The sequence below is a fragment of the Oxyura jamaicensis genome, chromosome 2 (genome assembly GCF_011077185.1).
Source record: "Oxyura jamaicensis isolate SHBP4307 breed ruddy duck chromosome 2, BPBGC_Ojam_1.0, whole genome shotgun sequence".
NCBI lineage: Eukaryota > Metazoa > Chordata > Aves > Anseriformes > Anatidae > Oxyura > Oxyura jamaicensis.
The window spans coordinates 91931800-91955170 of NC_048894.1; the positions used below are offsets into that span (position 1 = coordinate 91931800).

At 40.9% G+C, this 23371-nt stretch overlaps 1 protein-coding gene across 2 annotated transcripts in view; it reads right to left on the minus strand.

Moving 5' to 3' along the window:
- LPCAT1 (lysophosphatidylcholine acyltransferase 1) overlaps positions 1–21004 on the minus strand; it is a 55514-nt gene extending 34510 nt beyond the window's left edge. Inside the window, exons 1-7 of one of the 2 annotated variants that reach the window (XM_035317454.1) lie at positions 20884–21004; positions 20698–20851; positions 14636–14778; positions 12935–13149; positions 7239–7351; positions 5652–5712; positions 3121–3179 (exon numbers count right to left, since the gene is read on the minus strand). In XM_035317454.1, the coding sequence (XP_035173345.1) occupies positions 3121–3179; positions 5652–5712; positions 7239–7351; positions 12935–13149; positions 14636–14778; positions 20698–20814 (708 nt within the window). In that variant the 5' untranslated portion in view covers positions 20815–20851; positions 20884–21004. Of the gene's footprint in view, positions 1–3120; positions 3180–5651; positions 5713–7238; positions 7352–12934; positions 13150–14635; positions 14779–20697; positions 20857–20883 lie in introns of those variants that run through there. The other variant, XM_035317455.1, reaches the window with a different exon arrangement.
- Between the last annotated feature and the right edge of the window lie 2367 nt (positions 21005–23371).

The following is a 23371-nucleotide window of genomic DNA, read 5'->3' on the forward strand; positions in this document are numbered from 1 at the left end:
TCTATAGTTCTGCCGTGAAATAAAATTCTTAGGGCAATTTTGATGTCTCTGGTAATACCGCAAGTAAACTTGTGAGGGGCTTTGTTTTTCCCATAAAGAGCTTTTTGTATCTATTAAGGGATCCTTTGAATGGTGTGGAAGTTCATCTTTCACATAATTGTATTTGACATAAGGAGATGCTGAGAATAATACCAAGCTATAAACATCAGAGCAAACAGTGTAGCAGAAGTAGAGCAAGCATGTAAAAATACAGCCACTCAGATCTGACACAGTAACACTAAAGAAGAGATGCTGCCAAACCTCACAACAAATAGCACTGCTAATTTCAGAAGACACTTGGACATCAAAATATGGTTAAAATAGATCTGTAATATTTAGAGCGATATATAGCCTTCCATAGTTACCAGCACTCTGCTAGAAAATTCAAATAAAGGAAGAGCTATATGCATAATGAAGGGAATTAGCTTAAAAATGAATTGCAAAACAATTGCTGTAGAACCTGTGGATGGGGCATCCGAGTGTTTCCTTTAAATGGAATATAATCAGTAGAATACTACCAGACAAACTAGGAGAACAAGAGCAAATTTTTAATTTCATGTCTAAACAACATTTTACGCCTTTTCTTTCTGTTCATGCATCAAGAGGAGCAACAGACTAACATATTATTCCTAAAGAGACATTGACACAGGACCAGAGGCATCATCTTACAGCAGAACAGTGGCAAGCCCTAAGAAGGGTATGTGGGGCAACACTGACTGGAAAAGAAGCGATGTTAACCAGAAACAGATCTATTTGCTGCTAAAGGAGAACTGAATTTACATCATTTTTTGACATGTTTCAGTCCCTTGCAGAACAGTAGTACTTTACATAGTTCTTGAACATGTAGTGTACAAGGAAAAGAGCTCACACACCTGCTATATTCACCCCAGGCTCTAACCTCCAAAACTCTTCCTGAATGGTCAGGAGCACTCAAGTCCAAGATTGCTCCAATCCCTCTTTCAGAAGTCGGAGCGCTGAAGGCAGAGCACAATGGCTAGGCTCAAGCTAAAAGCAGTGGAGTGACTGAACACAATGCCTGACTCGAGTTTGATGGCTAAGAAATTATTTTTTTCTGTAAACCCAAAATTATAATACGTAGTGGTCAAACAGACAGAGAAGAAGCCAAAAACATAGTCCTACCCTATGAAAACCGTTATCTCCCTACTCCATTCTTTCTTGCTACTTAACTCTTAACTGCAGCCTAGTCAAAATCTAACCTTTATTTACCCCTGTACCATACTCCTCCTTCCCCTCTTCATTCCAAAATTGCTACAGGTCTTCTGCAGACCCCAAGCTAATCTAAATTTAAGTATTAATTGCAGTTATTCTCCTCCCCCAGTCAATGCTTAATGGAAGTAGATCTTTGGAGGTTAAATTACTCAGCAAGGCACTGAAGCCTTGCAGTATTTTACAGTAATTAATAGTAATAGGAACAAGTGAAGTAACATAAACAGATTCAGGCCTGTTGGATATCTACATAGATATTTACAGGTTTAAGACATTTTGCAATAATAAAAAAAATTACAAAAGCAGAAAAATTCACATTGATTTACTTCAATGTAAGAAGTCTCAGTCTCTTAACAGAGTACTAGGAACATTTATATTAGTTTACATACACTGTATATTATGTAGTACATATTTTTAAGATACTTGCAAATTAATGTGTGGTAGCCTTACATGATTTTATATTTTCATATTTTTAATATTTCTATATACATTAGATAGTTTTAAATATATACATATTTGCATTTGAAACTGGCAGTGCAATAAAAGTTTTCAAAGCTACTCAACTTTTTCTTGGAAATAATTATGTAATCAAAAGTCAGGGGCAACCTGTCACAATGCACTTAATTCTACATGAGCACAGCAGCTGCTCACTTGTCACAGCATCCCCAAAGATAACAGTTACTGCTATCATGCCTGATCTCAGTCAACAGCAAGTGGTAGTCTATGCAAGTTGAATAAAGGACCTAAGAAAATTTATTTTTTTTTTAAATCAAGCATTTTTGCTATCAACCTATAAATTAATGGAAAGTTCAATGGATGAAAAAAAAACTTGAAAACATAAGCACTCAGGAAATGAAATCCATCCTTAGTTCAAGGGGTTCTTAATGGGCTAGTCAAGGAGATGACATGAGACCTGATGTGACACACATCAAAGAGGCAAGGTAGTCCTTATTATACTTCTGACACTCCTCCCACCTTCCCCTACATAATGCCCATTTTAATAAGGGGACAGACTGGACCTGCAAATAGCCCCAGAGGGCTCAGAAAAAGAAGTTCAATTATAAAAGCTAGCAAAGTTGACTGGGAAGCATCTAATTAACTAAGGAATGCAGAAGGACAGGATTCTTGCTGCAATAGGACAAGAAAGTATCCACAAAAAGAAAGCTGAAATAAAGAACATAATCCTTCATGATCTTGAGGTAGATCAGGTGAGTTTCACCTTCATTTGCCTAGATCTTTACAAATGTTTGTAACAATTGTTGACTTTAGATATTGTAAAGAAACACTCTGCATTTTACCTTAATCTGATGTATAATGAAGGGCTATTTCAAACTAGCTAGCGACCCAAGTGCAAAGTGAATGTAAAACATGGACAGTGCGACACCTTATAAAGGTGCCAAGATCCCCAACACATTTTTCTATTATCATTTAGCTAGTTGCGTTAATTTGTGACTAGCATCCTCACTCTCAGCAGGTGCAGATGTACCTTCCAGCAATAAATGAAGAAAACTCCCCAGCACACAGTGCAGTAATAGCCAGTGCCTTAGAACAAGTGTCAGTTGCTGTCTAGGACCTCCAGGTCTTGTCACATGCACAGTACTTCTCACAACAACCTGACTAACTTTCAGAGCACTGTTTTAATGGAGTAACTTAATAAAAGCAGAAGCATTTATATTTTCAGTTAAGTCTATTTATCCTGCTAGAAGCTTAAGGAATGCATACTTAGCAAATAAGTGTTTATTAATACTTTCCAAATTTCTAGGCCTAATTATCTAACCTACAAGGTTACAGAAGTACCAACGAATTTAGAGGAAAATGCCCCATGTTTCCAATTACATTGCAAGCTGAACTTACCAGTTTGTTTGGATAACGTAAAACCACTGGCTGTACAGGAACTCCAGGAATAAATGCTCCTAGAAGGCACAAGACACATTACCTTATAACACATTTTGGAACAGAATTTATTGCAGCAAAAGATTTTATGATTAATGGTCTGATAATGTATAAGGTTTAGTTGACAGAGAAAAAAGACCCAGAAGTAGCCTCAAAAGTAATTTAAAAACAAATGGAGAGTGACAGTGTATATCTACCATTTTAGAAGATAAGATTATGAATGTTTACTTGCATTTTCTAAACTATTCTTTACATAAACTGTCATGCACACATCTCAGAGCCCAATACCAAATTCAGCTTGATCTATTATTACAAAAATTAAGAGAACATGCAAGACAGTTAAACCAAAAGATTCCTCATGGTCACCAGTATTTTTTCCATGAAGAATCTAAGCTTTCTTATGCAAAAGAAGCTCTCTACATTTAGCTAAGCAACAGTGGTTTAGAGGAAAAATATCATCTCTGAAGTAACAGAATAATTTTCTTTTTTTCCCCCACCTTAATTCCCCTCAGAAGGGCTTGTTTTTACAGTCAATTATGTAAAATGCAATACAGTGTACTGAACTAGAGCTACTGCACAGAAGTATCACTTCATTTCATGTGAAAATTATGGTTCTAATAAGTGGCACAAAACCTACATGTCATTTGCTAATCGTTTTCTTTATAATTATCTTACTCAACATTCTTCTAAACATCTCTTGTGAAAACATTTGGTTTGAAAAGAAAACTTTACTTAAACTAAGTTTTGTATGGTGATTTACTAAATACTGCTGAATATTCCAATTAAAATTAAGAACCGAATGATGAAAGTATGCTGTATGCAATGATCAAAGTATACTGTATGCTTAGCATTATGTTTATTTTACAAAATGAATAATTACATAGACGTAAAAAGAAAAAATTGCTAGTGGTGTATAAACATCTTTAATGAAGGTTGTTTGAATGGGACCTTGCAGAGATGTGGTTCTTGGCCCAGCAGTACTTTCTATTATGTCTCCAAGAACAGCAGCCTAAGCAACTTTCAAAGATGACAAAATCTGAGTGGTACTATTTAAACAAAGCTAGATAGTTTACCCATGTGACTAGCTTGCACGAACACAAAAAACTGCATAATAAAAAAAAGGAAAGTAGGTCATAAAAGCAGAACAGGGAAAGCCATCCTGAAAGCAGTTACTCAGAGACCTAAAGTTACTTGATATCAAAGTGAGGTATCTTGAGGCAAAGGAAATCTGGGAGGCTGGACGGATACAGAATGAAGTTGCAGCAGGAAAAGTGAGATAGTCAAGAGGCAGACAGCAGCATGTACTAGACCAGAGGAGAGGAAGATAGTGGGAATTGGAGGCAGAAAGTATATGGCATCTGGTGGCTGGAATGCCTATGGAACAGAGGGAGAGAAGGAAAACAGGGTTTTAATGAAGAATTTGGATGGGTTTTCAAAGCATGGCCAGGATTTGGGGAAGAAGGAGAGGGAAGGAATAGAGAGTGAAAGAAGCAGATGTTCTCCTAACCACCACTCATTCACCTAAAAGGTAAGCATTAAGAAGGGTGAAGGAAGAGGTTTTTGATTATTTGCTCAGTATTTCCTTCAGCCAAATGAATTAGTGCAAGGAACCACAATGCTGACTCACTGCATGATATTCTAGTAGGGATATGTAAGTTGCAAGAAACAAAATGAGACACTCAGTAAGAACAGAACACGGTGAGCTAGGCAGAAGCCTAGGAAGAGTCAAAAAAAAACAAAAACCACCATATATCACAATAGACTTGTTCACTGCAGCCTGCTCATTCTCATCTTTGTACCTACACCAGGAAGACAAGTTTTTATTAAACATTGTTCGTTCACTGCAGTGTTGACAACACCATTATAACCACAATTCATATCTTCAACAACGTTCAGTGTTATGTGCTCTACTAATTTGATAAGCTAACAAGGTGCTACTAACTGAAAGCAGCTTAGAATGCAGACATTTGATACGAAATCCTGAGACAAAAACAAAAGACAGCCTCGGTAACAGTGTTATACTGGCAAGATTCTTGTGCTATCTTCACCAGAATGCAACTCAACAGGAAAGCTCAAGAAGAGAGGAATCAACCACACAGCAGCAAATGCAGCAGCAGTCTGAAATGGATACACGCTGATACCTTTATAGCATATCGAAATGCTACAAGACAGACCCAAAAGAGGAAATGGAAGATGCATTAAAAAAAAAGACAACCACAAACAAATACTCAGTAAGAAACCTCCTTCAGCTCTCATGAATTTCAGAAGTCAAGAAAATAAATCTAATAATCCAAATCAACGTTTTACATAACAGTGGAACTACAATTCTACAAAAGAATTGCAGCTCAGGAAATTTCTATTTTAATCCCATCCCACTTCAAGATTTAACTCAATTTCTGCAACAGCAAACAAATTACAATGCAGGTGGTATTTCAGAAATGGAAGAAACAAGAACATTCTGTAGAGAAGAAAGAAATAAGCATCATACCTACCAGGCTTGAATGTAATTAGACAGGATCGGTTTGTGCAAGTACCCTCTGGGAATATCATTATCTTAAAGTAAAAAAAAAAAGTTAAGAAATATTTGAATGTGGATTTATAAACTCATTTTTTAAAACATAAAGTTAACTGATTACAGGAAAACAAACAAACAAACAATTTTTCCCTGATAGAAGAAAAACATTTTTGTCTATTAAGTCAGAACTGTGCTCGACTTCTTCATTGAGGACTTTTTTAAAAAAAACTTTATTAGTCTTCCTCTTTCTTGACCTCTGATAACAATGTGATTCTATCAGAACATTAACTGGGATTAGAAAAACCTTGTGAGTTTGAGAGAATTTTCACAGAAGCCTTTGCTGCTTGTAAAAATATTGTACTCTGTTCTGCACCAAAACAAAATTCCTGCTCCCAGTCTACCTGCTTACAGGCTAAGAAAGATTGATATCTTCTTTTTGCATTTATTACTAGGCTTGCGTACAGAGAATGATAAAGGCTGAAAATATCTAAATGGAATTCTAACAAGGAGAAAGATGCTCAAGTTGAACCAAATTCGGAGGAAGAGATTAGATTGAAAAAAATGCAAAAAAAAATCTTGGCAAAGAGCCACGAACTGCTGAAACTTTGCTGTGTTAGAGAACTAGTCATTTAAAGGGAGTAAAAAAAGAAAGTAAATAAGAAGACAAAGCAATGGACTAGAATCATCATTATTGGTTTTATTGCCTACTTTTGTGCTAGTTTGTTAGATATTCTGGAAATCATTTCAGCTCTGTAATTCGATTTCATCATCTGTAAATATGAATATTTATTTGTTTTTAAGTACTTTGAAATCTATTGGTGAAAGTCATGATATGAAAGCTCCATATCGCCTCTCTGGCATTGTTTAGAATGTTTCAGTAGTCCAATATGTGGACATAACCACTGTAATAGTAACGATGCCATTAAAAAAGTAATACTTTTTATCTTAATCTAAAAAAATCACAAGTAAAGTGCTTCAAATTTTGAGAGAAGTTACATGCTTCTACAAAACATAGACCTTCGGCATTCAACCCTCCCTTCTCATTACTCTCTACCGACGCACATTATAAGCAGTCACATTTTAAGTGAAGAAAAAACCCCGAAACACGATTATAGAAATGTTTTCATGATGTGGCCCAACAGAGACATACTCCAGTTACTGGAACATTTGAATTGCTTGGATTATCTCCAGCAGTGACAGTATGCCAGAATACCGAGAAGGGCAGGAACACTCAATACTCTCCAGGTATTCTGCTGAGCACCTGCTTATTTTCTTAGAAGTCTTCCTAAACCTGACATGGTTTTGTTCACTTAGTATCACTTAAAACCTCTCTTCCCAGGTACTTATCTAGTCTCCCCTTGAAAATACACTGCAGTGAAAAGCTAGGTTACTTTTTTTTTTTTTGTATAGATTAGGATCTTATGTTTGATCTTTCAAAAAGAAGGGGGAACCTCACCCCCCCCACAAACCACCTAAAGCATCCTGCAAGGAAATGAAGAAAACTGCCTATCCAAAGCCTTGAAATGCCAAATATCATCTGACAGACAGTAGGAGCATACAGTACCTGTGGCCATTTACCATCAGATTGAGCACGTCTCTTTATCTCTTCAACAGTTTTCCTGCGAGAATCCTGGTCTGACCGAGACACAAATACTGGTCGGATGTATTTGATAAGAGCTAAACAGGAGAAAAAACAAACAAGCAAACCAGCCTTTTTTTCTACTTTGTTTGAAAGAGATCCACCTCTACCCCTGTAGTCCTCTGGACAAATATTGATAAATGTATATAACTACTTTATTATATTTACTACAAACTTAAATTCTCAGCTGAATTACTGGAGTTTTATTCAAATACTTTCATGAATTCCTGTGAGGGAAACCATTTTCATAATTTTGGCACTTGTTCAATCTTTAATAGACCATTATACATAAATCACAATTTTAAACATGATTGTGCATATTATGCACAGTTTTCTGTAACAAAGCAGCTGTGGCTGAATATAGCCACATAAAAAAAACAAACTATAGGACTCCCCCCCCATCCCACCCCTAAAAGCAGCAGGAACCTCCCCAGGCAAGAAAAAACATACCCTATGGCTTGAACTGCCACTGTCTTTATTTCCTACGACAGCTCATCTTCACTGATGGTAATCTATCGAAGATATTGCATACGTGCTTTATGTTTCCTTTTCTGGGGAAATCGGCACAATCAAAAGAAAATGCATGCTTATTTTCTAAGCTGTCACCTGTTTGCCTCTTTCTCATACTAGATGATTCACATCTCAGGCATTCCTTTCCTGGCTCAGCGGGAAATTTTTTTATACACAGGAAGACACAAAATGTGAATCGAGTCAGAAATCAATCCACAATACCCTATCCATGCATGTCTGTCAAGGATACTGAAGCCCTCTTCTTAAAACAAACGAAAAAACCCACCCATATACAGATCTGCAATGTCAAAGAACATTACAAGAGGAGCATCTGCAAATATACCACTACATGTTTTAACCTCAGCAGGGTGTCCTTAAATACCTTTTTATCACCTTCATATCCTGTAGTTTTACTTAAAGGTTTAAGTCACTACATCATTAGATATTCTATTTGCCTAAAACACAAAAATAAAATACGGTTTTCATATTTGCAACTAACTGTAAGATGAGTTCGCTGACACTAGTTGTATAATCTTCTTTTGTCAAGGATAAACTTGCTGCATTAATGGATCAGCCAGTACTTAAAGTGTGAAGAAAAAAACAAACAACAACAAACAATACACAGCATAAAGAACAAACTGTACTCAGGAAAAGGTGCTGGTTCAGTTGGCGTTCCACTGGCAGTTTAGCCAGCACTCACCAAAATCATCCTATGGTTGTGTTAAACTAACCCATCACACCTTGTAGCAAATTCCCAGACAACTGACCAGCCTCTGAAATTGCTTTTATCCCACAAGTTGCTGAAGCTTAGGAGACAGTCTATTAGACAAAAGCTAGCGGACAACACACTTGAACTTTTTCCTACATGCCTGCTCTTGACCAATATCCACAGAATGGTGCTGACAGGGGGAGCATCAAAGGTCATCATGGGCCAGCTGGGGCTACTGTTGTGGGAAGGTTAAAAAACAAAAATAAAAAAACACACATACAAAAAAACAGAACAGGCCAAAAAAAAGCAAAGAAAACCATACTGAATTTCACAATTCTTTCTTATTGATGGTAGTCATGAGTTTCTTTTATTATTGAAAAAAAAACAAACAAACAAAAAAAACCACCTGTTAAAACACAAAAACCTCAAGTATCCTCAGCTTTTCCCCAAAAACTTCTTTTGCGTTAAGCCCAGATGATGGAATTCAGACCATGGAATGAACAGGAAAATTTCAGAGCTCCAAGGCTCTTATAAAAGTTGACTTCTTGTTACAGGACTTGTTTAAAACAGAAGAAATTAAGCAAGCAGGTTTTACTTTACTATGACAAAGATACCAAAATATAGGCAGACGTCTATGAAATGGATAAGCTCGACAATAAATTCAAGATACCCTGCAGAACAGGAGAGTTCATTCGTGCTCTCCAGGCAGGCTACAATGCCAACAAAACGTGGGCTGTTGGCACTCGAGCTGTTGACCTTAATGGTATTGAAAGCTGCTGATTTACAACACAGAGAGAAGTCTGCAACATTTTTGAAAAACAAAAACAAAAAAAACCTGCTGTAAACTGAAAAAGGGTTTAAGGACTGTTTTGATGAATCTCATCAGTATTTAAATGTAAGATCCTCCCTGACGAGCCATGGCTGTACAATGGTGCTCTTTCTTGTATGCTCCGAAATTGGGATAGAGGATGATTAAGTTGCAGAACTTCTCACCGAGTTGATGGGGAAGTAATTTGGTATCTTTTAAATTGTAAGATGAAAACATGTCCAGCTACCAGGGCATATTTTTTTCTCTATATAATTATTTATTTCTTACTCATAATGAACAAGAAAAGCCTATCAAGAACCTTCAAGAAATGAACTTGAACAGAAACTCTTACGTTTCCCCCCCCCCCCCCCCCCCCCCCCCCCCCCCCCCCCCAATAAATTAATTGATATCAAAAATTGACAGTTTTTATAGCACAGTATGATTCTCCCTGCTCCTATACCTTTTCTGTATTCTGCAAAGTACAAAAGACCTCCTTCTCCTACACAGACTTCAGCTAACATATTTCCCCATTCATTTCAAAGGTACCAACTTCCCCTCTTCTCTTCAGAGGGTGAAGTTACACATGTGAAGCAGTTGCTTAAAGTTTAAATCAGCATACCAACTTAAATTCATTTTCAAAATGTTCAGACCACAGAAGAGTTTTGAATCTCAAAAGTTGCCTAAGAGCACCAAGTCACATTTGCTGACAAATCCCTTTTCCTTCTTACTGAACTATTTCTGCACTAGCACTGACCACTTCAGCTATGAAAACTAGCTGAAAAATAGCTTTTATCCCAGCTGTTTTACCAGTCAAAAATAAGAGAGCTGAACTTGAAGTTGGATCCAGTAGACTAAACGCGAAAATGTAAGGACCTATGCTGACAGATGAACGGATCCAACTTCCTCAGCCCACGTAAGATGATGCAATAGCTTCACAGATGTCACCCTCCTTAGGCCCCGACCTACCAAAACTCTGGAAAGCCATTGTGCTGAAAGACATTTCCTACTTCAGTAGCATGGTGATGTGCTTAGCCTATTCTGGCACTCTCTACTTACCAGATGCTGGTTGTTTATTATTATTATTTTTTTTTGTTACAATCACTGAAATCTCGTGTATTTCAATGAATCATAGAATGGTTTGGGTTGGAAGGGAACTTTGAAGATCATCTAGTCCAACACCCCTGCAAGGACAAGAAGTGAAATCTTTGACTTGATCAGGTTGCCCAAAGCCCCGTCCAACCTGGCCTTGAACATTTCCAGGGATGGGGCATCCACAGCTTCCCTGGGCAGCCTGTGCCAGTGCCTCATCATCATGAAAGATTTTTTTTTCCTTATATCCAATTCAAATCTGTCCTCTTTCAGTTTAAAACCATTACCCCTTGTCCTGTAATTAAAAGCCCTGGTAAAAAGCCTTTCTCCATCTCTCTTATAAGTTTCCTTCATGTACGTTGCAGGCTGCAACAAGGTCTCCCCACAGCCTTTTCTTCTTCAGGCTGAACAACCCCAGCCCTCGCCCTTTCTTCACAGGAGTGCTGTTCCAACCCTCTGATCATTTCCATAGCCCTCCTCTGGAGCTGCTCTAACAGGTCCACATCTTTCTTCTACTGGAGACCGCAAAACTGAATACACTACTTCAGGCAGGGTCTCTGCGCAAGCAGTTCTCCCCAGAGTTTAAGCCAGTGCATGTGTGCTAAGTAGGTGGTTTTCCTCACTACTAATGACTAACTGAACAGGTCATAACTCTTGTTAGAGCCAAAAAAGGGTTTTTGTTTGTTTTATTCTTTGTTTGCCTAAAAATAAGGAAGTTGTCCGAAGCAGTCACGAGTTAACTCTGATTCTGAAACTGGATTTTGTGGTCCAGGAGAACTGCCTTCAAATTAGAAAGCAATAAAACGTATATACAGACACACTTGTGGAATACTTCCAGTGCCATGAAGAGCAAGCTTTTAATCATGAGGAATAAAATTGCCAATGGACCAAGAGCTTAATATTCCATGACTGGCAAACTAAGGGTACAATAGTACAGGCAGCTTCTCCAGAAGCCTATTAAAATATTTCCAGAACCAATCCTAGTCAGCATTCAGATCTTCCCATGCCTGCTAAATGACCTGAACCTTTTGTTAAACAATCATAATACCCTGATCAATACTCTCATTACATTATTTACTACATATATTTGGAAGACATCCATACATGTGTAGACAGAGGTCATCTCTTCACCTAAAGTCCTCACCAATGAAAATTACCTTAAATTTCATCTGTTGCTTCATTTGTCACGTGCTGAAAAGACAGCTCTGAGTTAAATGGATGTACTTTATTCAAAACTTCTTTGAATGACTGTTAACGAGCCTCAATTAAGAAATAGCAAGCCTAGGATTATCAGTGGCTGACTGCAAAACTCCACTGCAGCCAGTACAAGAGGTTTGCAAGATTTACAAAGCTGAAGAACATAAAAACCAATTCTGACTGCTCTGAGAAATTCTAGATGAGTCAACACTCCAGATACAATTCACCAAGCAATCCAAGAAAAACGCAACCGCCTTTTTACAGATAGCATAAAAGAAATACCAGTAGTCTAGTAGTATGAAACATCTCTCTACAAAAAAATAAAATAATAATAAAAAAGTATAAATAACATTAAAATTAAAATATCAGATTCAAAGGAGAAGAAGATTGGCAGTTGCATCTGCTCCACAGAAAACTTCTTTCAAGTAATAATACATATATATACATATGTATATATATACACGTATACACACACAAAAAACCCACAATTTCTCTCTACCAGGAAGTTTTCACTAAACTTTTGGTCATTCATTACAGTGATTCCTTACCTCTCTTCTAAGGCCCATTTACTTTAACACCACAAGCTACTGTAAATGATGTTGCTCATATAAAAGTATTTGTTAAAAAAAAGTGGTTTTTTGAATTCTGAATTCCAGTTATGACCTTTACCATGTTTAATTCCATGTCATTTTTCTGAACACTTTATAATGGACTGCATCAATTTTGGATCTACATGGAACTCTTCATCACAACTGAACCAAATAAATCAAAGTCACAAATCTCAACCAATGTAAATTTTCATGTTTCAATACTACTGACTTGGGTATCTGCAACAATCTGCTTTTGCTTCTCCCTCACAAACAAACTCACTGAGGCATGGGGAGTTAGCAACACACCCTCGAGGCAGGGTACCATTCAAAGCAGACACCACTCCCCGAAACGCTCCTGGGACTGTACCCCTACGCCTGCTAAGAAAGAGAAGTTTTGGTAGACTATCTATAGCCTCATGCTTTGCTTCTATAGCCTCATCCTAATTTGCTTTTCTAGTTACTGGGTCTTAAGACATTGCAATTTCAGCAGAAATAGAACCATGAGTTCTCTGGAATTGTTTTGACTCAGTACAATAATTCACCTTTGGAGAAATGACAGTTCCCCTACCCCCCCCCTTTTCCTGTTAATATTCAAAATAGACCAAGAAAAAAATCTCACAACATATTATGCCATTTTTTTCTTTATGCTTCAGACCTTCTCATCCACAACCAGTGAAGTTATTAAACAATCGTTTTTAATTTTTCAAAAAAAACTTACTTCCCCAAACAGGAATATCTTTGCTTTCTGCTTTCATCACAATAGAGGCGAAGGTCATGGTTACTGGAATGGCATCGAAGTAGGAAGAATGGGGAGCCACCGTTAATATCGCTGCTTCTGCTGGCAACGCCCGCCTGCCTTTTACGTTTATCCAGTGGAATCCACCAGCAAGCCACATCATTCTCATGATTGCTTTCAGCAAAACATCCACTATCCTGAAAAGAGGTAAGATAACAGTTACACCGCCACAAGGGTACCCTCAAATAATGAAAAGAAAAACATTACATGAAAACTATTAGCAAGACAAAAACATAGCTAGGATATACTGCTGAAACAGGAACACTGCATAAACCTCCTGCCTTCTTTTTCTGAGCAGGTTTAGTGCCACTTAAGGTGAGACACCATTCAATTTAGTTTCATTCCTAAATATTAATACTTTTAAATCATAGTAATATTGGCTTTTATTTTGACATTAATTCTGATTATGACTGTTGAGCTTCGTATATACAATTCCTAATAATGCTTTCTATTAATACCAACAAAAAAGCTCTAAAACTGAGCCCTAAAAAAAAAGAAAAAGACTATTAGGATGTTGTTAGAATGCAACAACCCTGACTCCTGGGTTAAAGTTTACCCAAACAAACCACTGCAGTAACTTAGTGCAGAGATTCTCACTCAGGGGGATGCAAACAGAACATATCTGGCAGCTCTGGAAATATTTCACTTTCTTCCCTCTTCTTTCCCTCTGCTTTTATAGCTTGGCAGCAATGAAAAGAGAAACATTTGTTTTGAACCAATAGGGTGCAAAGCCTAACCACCACTAATTGTTACCCTCACAGGGATCGGAGGCTGGAGAGCTGGGTGACACAAAAGTAGACGAAATAGGAGAGGGACTTCTGAAAAGCTTGAAAATTACTGTGTGCAAAATTGAAGGCGGTCCATTATTCCTTCAGTCATTATACCAATATCATTTCAAATTAAATGTAAAGTGACATGCCTCTGCAGTTCCCAGCCTCCTTTCCTCCTGCGATACAAAATGCAATCAGCTTCCCTCACGCTAGTGCCAGCTCATACTTTTAATGTTCTCTACAGAATAGGCAATCCACTACAGCCCTTCCTCGCTTCTCGAGCAGCAGTTTTCATGGATGGGTGAGCACCACCTTACATTCTACCTTAATTAGCATTCCAATACGAGAGCAAGCACAATTTATTAACGAGCACCAAAGCACAGGGCAAGCCCTCGGAGAATCAACAGAAGTCTTGTCAATTCATCACAGGGTAGGAAACAATGGGGTGAAAAAATTTGAAACAATTTAGAATATGAAATCTGGACACGTTCCAAAGCATCAATCTTCATAACTGTATGGGAATAATTAAAATTGAAGGATGACAGAATGAAGCTTCATACAACATCCTCAGTAAATCCTCAGTAAAGATACGATGCTAGCAATGTTTTTCTGTTTTTCTCCCTGTAATTCTTGGGTCATTTGGTAAATCAAACATTTCTAAGGTGTTTTGTTGGGCATTTTTAGTTTCCCAACTGAGGAAAACGTGTAAATAATATCTTTTTTATATTTTTCTTTTGAATAGGAAAGCGAGTCCATGGGACAGACTTATCATGAGATATTTCCAATCTTCTCTATTTCAAACTGCTGAACTAAACACAGGTTCTCTCAGTATTATACTACATCAGTGACTCACTTTCGCCACCAGGAGAGGGGCTTTTCAAGCTCTTGCTCGTCAGATCCCATTGAAGCAATGAACGCAAAAGGCCAGGCCAACAACATCATAAAAGCAGCAAAAAAGAGTCGGATAGGAAACAGAGTCAAGGTCATGAAGGCAATCTGCAAAACCCAAAACAAGTGAGTTATTCTAACACAATTTCAGACTGAAAGAGTAATTGCTAGAAACTGCAGATTTAAATTAAAAATACCTCATGTTAAAAACAGATGAGTGTGTTTCAATCCCAAGCAAACAACTGTAGTGTATGTGTAACAATTCTGTACTCACAGATCTGAATTACAGCTGAAACACAGCAGCACTCTTAAAAGCTAACACAGTCAACTTTCTGCACTTCTTTAGATCCAGAGTTTGTCTGAGAATACATCCGCATCCTCTCTTTCCTTTCTGCAGCCTCACATTAAGTAAATATTTAGCATGGGTGTGTTGTAAATCTTACTGCCCCGTCGAGGAGCGAGTCCGTCACAGCGCACACAGCCAGGGATGTGCGCTTACTTCTTCAGCAGTGGATGTGGGGTAAGTGGATGGGGTAAGGCTTCAGATGGCTGGCTAGGGGGGAGAGTGGGAACCAAACACTGATGCTGACTGGGGTTGCACCAGCACTGTTCTAGCTGTTCAGGGGAAGCTGGCAGAAGAGGGACAAGACGCTATGAAATGATAAAAGGGACATGTGAAAAAAGAATTCAAACGGAAATGTGTTATACATCCACAGGTGCACCAGATGAGGCAGAAAAGTACTTCTCAACATCATGATGGCTAGACAAGGATGAGAAATGAAGCATATGGTGCTGTCTCACATTGTACTTCATCTGATGCATCCCAGGGTGCTGTGGAAAGCATCATTCATATCCCGCTTCTCTTCCCTGATGCAGCTCTCATCATCATGCAGCTCAGTTTTCCATCGACCAGCTTCCTCTCACTTCCCAAAAGAGCTCACTAAACCACCTCACTCTGGCAGCACAAACGTTTACATCTGGGGTTGAGGTAGGGAACAGAGCAGGAAGAAACCCAAAGCTACCAGTTCCCTAGACAGCCCACTGCAATGCCAGGTTTTACAGTAACAGTTCAGACTGGCACCTTCATCTCCCAAAGACTACGGTCTCACTCCCCAAAACAGGACTCCAGTCCCGAGGCAGACTGCTTCTGTTTGCCACAGAAAACTTTTTTCTTCCCTCGTCAATATGGTAGTTTCCCAGACGAACCAGTCCAACTTCCTGAAGTGGCAGTGGTCAGACAAGCCCTGAAGTCATACTAACTCATGCAGCTTTGCGTCCACATACTACCACTTCTGGCAGCAACGAGCAATTGAGTCACATAAGCTGTTCAATAAAGCTTCACTCTGACTATGGAAAAAGAGGGGAGGAATAGTTTAAGATAAGGGGACGTGAGTTCTGGCTGCCGTATGAGAAGAACGATAAGCACGATCTTCATTTGCAAATGAGGCTGGATGAGGAGAATGAGGAACACAGATGCAAGTATCGATTAGAAGCAAGAACAAGAAAGAAGCGAGAGACAGCACAAGGGGTTCAATTTTTTCAGGAGAGCAAAGAGAGAGAAAGCAGCAGCCCCAAGAAAACTCAAAATAGGGGAGTATTCATCTGCAAACTGGAGAAGAGAGAGCAGCTGCTTTCTAGGCTCCTCAGAAGGAAGGGACCAGCTGTGGAGAAAAAAAGGAAGGAGAATGCAGGTGAGCATACAGCCTCTGGGATCACACCCTCTCCCCCCAGCTCCTCAAAGTCTCCTCCTACACCAGGGCAGGCGACTGGCTGTCGGTGAGCTATGCAGCCCTTTGCATCTGTGCAGCAATCTGTTATATCGTGACCACTTTAGAGCCGCGTAGCAGAACAGAAGCAGCTGTTGCATCCACAAGGTTTTGAAAGATAGCATGAACAAGCAGAAAAGGCCCCTTGGTCTTCTGTGTCCAGAGATAGCAGGAAATAGCCAGCAAGCAGCAGCTCCAAGCACCCACTGTGACACCAGCCTCTTGTTTAGCAGGTGGGAGTGCAGGACCTGCCAATAAAAGCAGTTTGGTAGCAAGAAGAAGAGGATGACTATGTTTGGCCCCTGAAGAAGGCTTGGAATCAACAAAGATGTGAACATTTGGAAAGTAGTTCGGTCCACATTCAGACGTCTTCTTGGATAAGACAGCTTCTATCCCATAAAGCTGATGTACAGCAGCAGTGTCAGTGACAGACAAAGGTCCTGTCCCAGCTGGCCACTGTCAGAGGTCAGGATGGAGGAGGAGTGCTGCACTCCTGGTCTCACCTCGTACAGATTTCTTACATAGTGACTGTTTCTATGCATTTAGGACACTTACCTACACAGACATATTTGCTATGAACATTACAAATTCTATCTGGTCATAACATATGCAAAAACCTGTGTTTTGAGATGCATTTTAAAAAAACCTCGAGGTCCATCTGGACCTGTACTTTGGGAGGTGGAGCTCATGCTTTTCAGAAGCTGACAGGTATGATGTGCAAGACCTATGGGCAGCAGAAAGGAAGAGGATGGTCTGAGAGCTTGTAACAGAGGGCTGCCTGAGAAACTGGATCCCACTCTTCATTCAGAAGGCTCCAATCCGCTGCAAGGCAAGTCACTGAAACTGAAGAGGTTATCATGTTTTCCTTGTCCAGAAACACCGCATTCTGATTTGAGTATGAACTTACGGTGAAGGTATAAAATACGAACTTAAGGCCTCTGTAAGTTCTTCAAAGCTTCAGGTCCTACGTATCTAAACACTGACCACAAGAATCACAGAGTAACTTTGCTTCTTATGTATGTCAGCTTCCAGTCCTGAAAGTCAGCATCGTACCTTTCATGCAGGGAAGCTCAAAAATGCACCTTTGAAACTAACAATACAGCAAGAATCATCCTTATAAGCAGTTCATTTACAACAAAATTTCCATGACTTACAACAACGTATGGCCAAATGCTGAACAAGGAAAACAGACCAGTGAACTGCACAGTTAACATGGTAGAGATTCTAACTTTTCTTTTTAACCTAACAGACTATGACTTGCCCCGCATTTCCACTTCTTCACTATTCTCACCTCTACGGCCCCAAGTCACCAATACCACAGGTGGCTCTGCAGGAGCAAGAAATTCTTCCATCAGCAACCCATCTTAGCACCTGCTTTCCCACTCCGCAAGTTCCCCGATTGCCACGTTTATAGAGATAATTACAGGAGTGGAAATGTTCATTTGTGACTAAGCCAATCTAACAGATCATTGCTGCTAAAGAGGGTGGTCCTGTTCGCTCTCCCCTCGGGTCTTTTCTAGCACTTATCTGAGCTCGCAGTGAGCAATGCAGCTCATTAAGCTGAAGAAAAGCAATCCCGGCAAAAGAAAGGAAAAACCAATCAGAACACAGAAAAACACAACAATCTACTGGTTTAATGAGCCAAATCAGCTCACCAAGGCACCAAAGGAACACCAGCACTGGTGCAATAAAAAGGCCAGAAACACTGGAGGCAAGAAATATGGCACCGTATCGTGTTTTTAAGTGGCAGGAGACAAGGCTACAAATGCTCTGTGACAGCTTCAGTAAAGCTTCTGCCTGTTCTGCAGAGGTAACCAGGAAGAAAAGTTCTGACTTAAGTGACAGCTGCCCAGAGCATGTTATGATGATGAACGAAACTTTTGGTTAATGAATCATGTCTGCCTGTCTTCTAGAAAGGATCTTTGTATTATAGTATAAAAATAAAACAGGTCGTTTCAGGAATGATCCCCATTGTTATCCTCAGATTAGCGCCAAATAGCCGTAACTTCTACAGGAAGCACAAGACTCAGTTCTCTGTACAGCTTACTGTTTTTGCACTGGTACCTCCCAGTTTTATGAAGTCAATAAAAGATGTGAACAGTTTATTGGGTCTCAACGGGACTTATTTTTATTTCTTTGCTGTTTTAATTCCTCTTCATGGTTGCTTTGTCCACTTACTTTCTACTTTTTTTGTTTTCAGTCTGAGGCTGAAATCTTTTAAGATGCATTTACTCTGAATTGCAATAACAAGCAAAAAAAAACAAGTTAATCTAACCTCTTGCAGAGTGCAGGATGAGGGAGGCGTGAGGTGGCAGTGAAGATATTGGAGCTATCTGACTGACCATCAGCAACAAACAACAGTCCTTCAGACAAGGCAGCCTCATCTCCCAGTCCCTTTTGCTCACCAACTTCATGCACCTCCAGTTCCTAACTTGGTGAGGCCGTGCAAACCCAGAACTCACCCTTATTAGACTCACAAGGCTGACAGAAAAACCTGTGACACAGTCTGTGCCTCCAGCTGAACAGGAAGTGAGTTCAGCTGTAATACTTCATGCTGAACTCTTAGTGACAGGCCAGGACTGCATGGAAGAGAAAGCACTGCTGTAATCGACCGTAAAGGAGCCTCCCCAGCCCAGAAGTCTCCCTTTCTGGGAGTGCAGCTTTTCACATAAGTCAAATAGTTTCACAGCTCTCCTTTAACAGCTTCTAATCCAACTATTCTTTTAATTAAAAAAGAGGTTCGGAGAACATCATTAAGGAAAAGAAGAAAATCAGTCATAGTACTCTACGTCAGCTTGTGTGCTCCCTCCTTAAATACTGCAGAAATATGATTACAGGAATGGTTGGGCTAAAGAACTTTGTGCCACAAAAGATGGTTCATTTAGAAAGCAAAATTAAGCTGGACTTTGATAAACTTATTCCTTTGGTCTACACACTGTAAAACACTACGCAGCTTTAAACACATCTTGCAGCTTTCATTGGAAATAACAAATCTTTGAGATCCAGCGGCAAAGCTCGCGTCTCATACAGATGTGCAGAGCAGCCTGCAAAGAAGATGGGTGCACTCTATGGGCAGTCACTGAGTTGGTGAAGAGGATGAAGATCAACAACACTGGTAGCTTATATGAGCCTGCAAAAAACTATGAAACTGGCGTTCCGCCCTTCTGACAGTATTTTGAAAATTCCTTGTAAATAAGCAGGTAGAAAGAAAAAACATTAAAAAAAGAGACTGTGAATGCAAAATAAAACATTGTTATTGTTATAATGAGATACAGTCAGAATGCATATGACAACATGCTGTCTTTTCTTCTCATTGCAAGACTTTTACCTCATTGTTTTTGCGTAATTAATGACACGAGGAATGAAGCAGGGTTACATGGAAAAGAAATCATTACGACTGCACGATTTATTAAGGAGGCTCTGGGTATAAATTGAATAAGGCAAATGACATGAGCCTTTTCTCTCATCTCCCATTCAAACAATTTATCAGCAATCACTGAATTCAGCCCTGATCTGTCTCATGATGAGAAAGTTGATTAAAAAATAAGTAGAAATCTTTGTTTGTCTGGAGCCCACTACGAATTCCTTGGCTGTCAGGTACTTAACAGGAGGTACACGTCAATACTAGGTAAATCAGGCCATGTGCGTCTCATCTTCGATACCCAGGCAGCAACAAGGTAAGGCAACAATGAACTTCCACCAAAAGAGAAATTAAGTTATGGTTGGACACGAAGAGCCTTGACCCGGCAGGTTCAGGGTTAGCGGGTCTTGATTTCCACGCCGGGGGCTGTCGCAGGCTGTGGCCCCCAAAGCAGCAGCCTGAAGGGAAGGTTTCCCTGCGGGGACCTGCAGCACCGGGGGGATGAAGTACCAAGGGGCAGCCCCTGGCTAGATGAGCCCTTGGTGGCGTGTCTTCACCCAGCGAGTGCCCCAAATCCCACAGCAAGCCTGGGACGGGGCTAAGCACCCGCCTCGGCACCCTGCGAGAGAAGGCAGGGCTGGGGGTCCCCCACACCCCTTCCCCCCGGACCCCTGCAGGTTGTAACCCAAACTTCCTTCGGACCAGCCTGGCGACCGAGATTAAATAAACGTATGAATAAATTAAACCGAGAAGCTGAGGAGAAGCGGAGAGGCGGCCGCGCCCCCGCCAACCGCCGCCTCACGGAGCGGGGGGAGATGAGATGGAGGGAGGGGAGATGGAGGGAGGGAGACGGAGGGAGGGGGCTGAGGGGAGATGGAGGCAGGGCGGCCGTGCCCCTACCTTGGCTTTCTGCAGGGGGCCGAGGCGCAGCTGGTGCACGAAGGGGCTCCTCGGCGGCGGCCCGCGCTCCCGGCTGCCGGCCACGCAGCATCCTCGGCCGCGGCTGCTCAGCTTCATGGCGGGGCCGGGCGACGGGCACGGCCCGGGGAAGGGAAGGAGGGGAGGAAAGAAGGACGGAGGGAGGCGAGGAGCGGAGCGGGCGAAGGCGCTGCGCTGCGCCCGCCGGTCCCGGTGCCGGGGGCCGCTCGCTCCCCCAGCAGCAGCCGCCGGCCCCCGCCCTCCCCGCGGCCCGCGCATGCGCCCTGCGCGCCGGCTCCGGCCGCTCGGCTCGGCGCCGGTTTCCGCGTCGGTTGGGAGGATGGCGGGGGGGCGGGTGGAGGTGCGGGGGGGTTTGCTCGCCTCCTGGCGCCGCTCCGCCCGGACCCACCCGCCCCCTGGCGCCGTTCAACCCCACAGGCACGCACATGGGGGTCCTGGGAGACCCCCTCCGTGGTCCAGGCCCCCGGCTGGGGGTGGAGGGCGATGTGAGGGCTCCCACAAGAGACCCCCCCCCCACCCCCCATTCCGTATGGGTTTTGGTCACAGGGAGGTGGTAAACGTGCTGCAGGACAAACCCTGCTTGGTGCAGCTGAAGAGAGAAAAAAAAAATAATAAAAAAGAACATAAAGGAAACCCCCCTGAGACCACTAAGCTGGATGAATGTCTCCCACAGGCAGCGTGATGTGAGGAGGTGTTTCCAGATCTGTTGGGGGGCCTTTGTTCCAAGCAAACCTACACTTATTTTTTTTTATTTTTTTTTTTAAACCAAGGAGTCTAGCTAATTTGCAGCCTGTGATCATGAAAGAGTTGGAAGGAAGTAGCTAAGGCTGCGTCTTAATAAATCTTTGGATATAAAGGAAGTTCTTGATTATTAAATAAGCACTGGTGTTCTGCCAGTTCTCAGGAAGCTTAGCCAAGAGACCGACACAGTCCTGGGATGTTTAAATTAACACCAGCCACAGGCCAAGCAGTGCAAAGGTACATAAGCCATCTGATAAAGAAATACGTACACATATCATTAGTATTGATCATCTCAAAGGTAAGGCAGTTCTGATGACCTTGTTCAGTGAGATATAAAGATAAATTGATAAAAGCAACTAGAAAAATGCATTGTCTCTACAGTTCCTAGCCATTAGGCTTAGAACTGCAAAATGGTCCTTGAGTCCTACGGTTAATACTGTGTATACTTCTAACAGTTAATGCTATAGCTACAGTATCACTTAACTAGGTGTTGCACTAATAGCTTTTCAGTTTTGAAGGATCAGAAAATATATCAAAGGTTAATCTTCCTGATATTGGAGTTTCCCAGGTTCTGCAGGTCCAGAGTCTTTCAAGATTTTTACCAAAGATCTGAAACAAGCTCACTGCTAATAAAACTCTGTGGACATGCTACATGGTAACCTGCTCAGCTACTGTGAGAGCAACTGCAAAATCATGTGGATCGCTTGGTAAAATTAACACTTTCAAATGGGCTTTTACAGCTCAAGCCACATATATTTCCAAACCATATAAGATATGCTTCTGGAATGAGAGCCTGTACGATTGTTGGATGTACCAACAGGATTTGTGTATCGGAAGTCAATCACTCTCTGTATCAGTGAGACTGATACTAGAGCAATGTGTATAGCTTTCACATTAAAGATCAGGTGGTGCAGAAAGGACCTGAAAAATGTTAGAGGACTGGAAGACATATTTTACAACAATAAATTTAGAAAGCTACATCGATTTAATTTATCAAACACATCTTTTAAGAGTTACTGCAGTGTTTAAATAGCTTCACATGGAACAAGTACCACGTGCTAAAGCTTTTTAAGTACTAGAAAAACATGTAAGAACTATCAGTGGTTGGGAACTGAGGAAATCTCAGTCAAATTTGACAGTTTTAATCATACACAAGCTATGCAGTCAGGTTTGGGACTAGCGCTGTGGCTTAATGGCCCATGACATAAAGGCCAGAGTACATGATCCAATGATCCCTTCCAACCCTCAGCTCTCTAAAGTACTTTAGCTGTGTTCTGGGAGATTTGGCTGCCCTCTCCTTTGCTCTCTCTCCTATGACTAAGCCAGTGATTAGTTCATAGGGACTGGTTTCAATGACAAATAACAGAGTTCTTGAAGAGTTAACTGAGGCCAGCAGGCAGAAGGTGGTGGCCACGGGCTGCCCTGTCAGAGGGCCCTGGCACATGCACTCGTTCCCAGTCCAGCAGGCATGGGAGACAAGAAGAAACAAGGGTGTTGTAGCAGGAACACAGGGAAAATAAGATATGAGATACAAGCAGGCTTCCCCAGTTCTGCTGGCTGTGTTGCATTAGTTTTTTACAGTCAGATTCCAAAAGTGGAAGGCATCTTCTGGGTGGTTTGGGGTACAATATGAACATACCTGAGCTTTTACAGAGTTATCAGGATTTTGGCTGTCTTTTTTTTTTTTTTTTTTTTTAAATTCTGCTGTGATCAGTATAACTTAAGACAGGTGACTTTAAATATCCAGCCTCGCTTTCTCAAGTTTGCAGGAATGTGTTTCCCCATCTCTGTAGTCCCCTTCAATGGTAACTGTAAAAATGAGCATGAGCCCTGGTGTAGGGGCAATCTCATGGCACAGCCTGAATGGCAGGCTAGGACTCTGCAAGCAAACCAG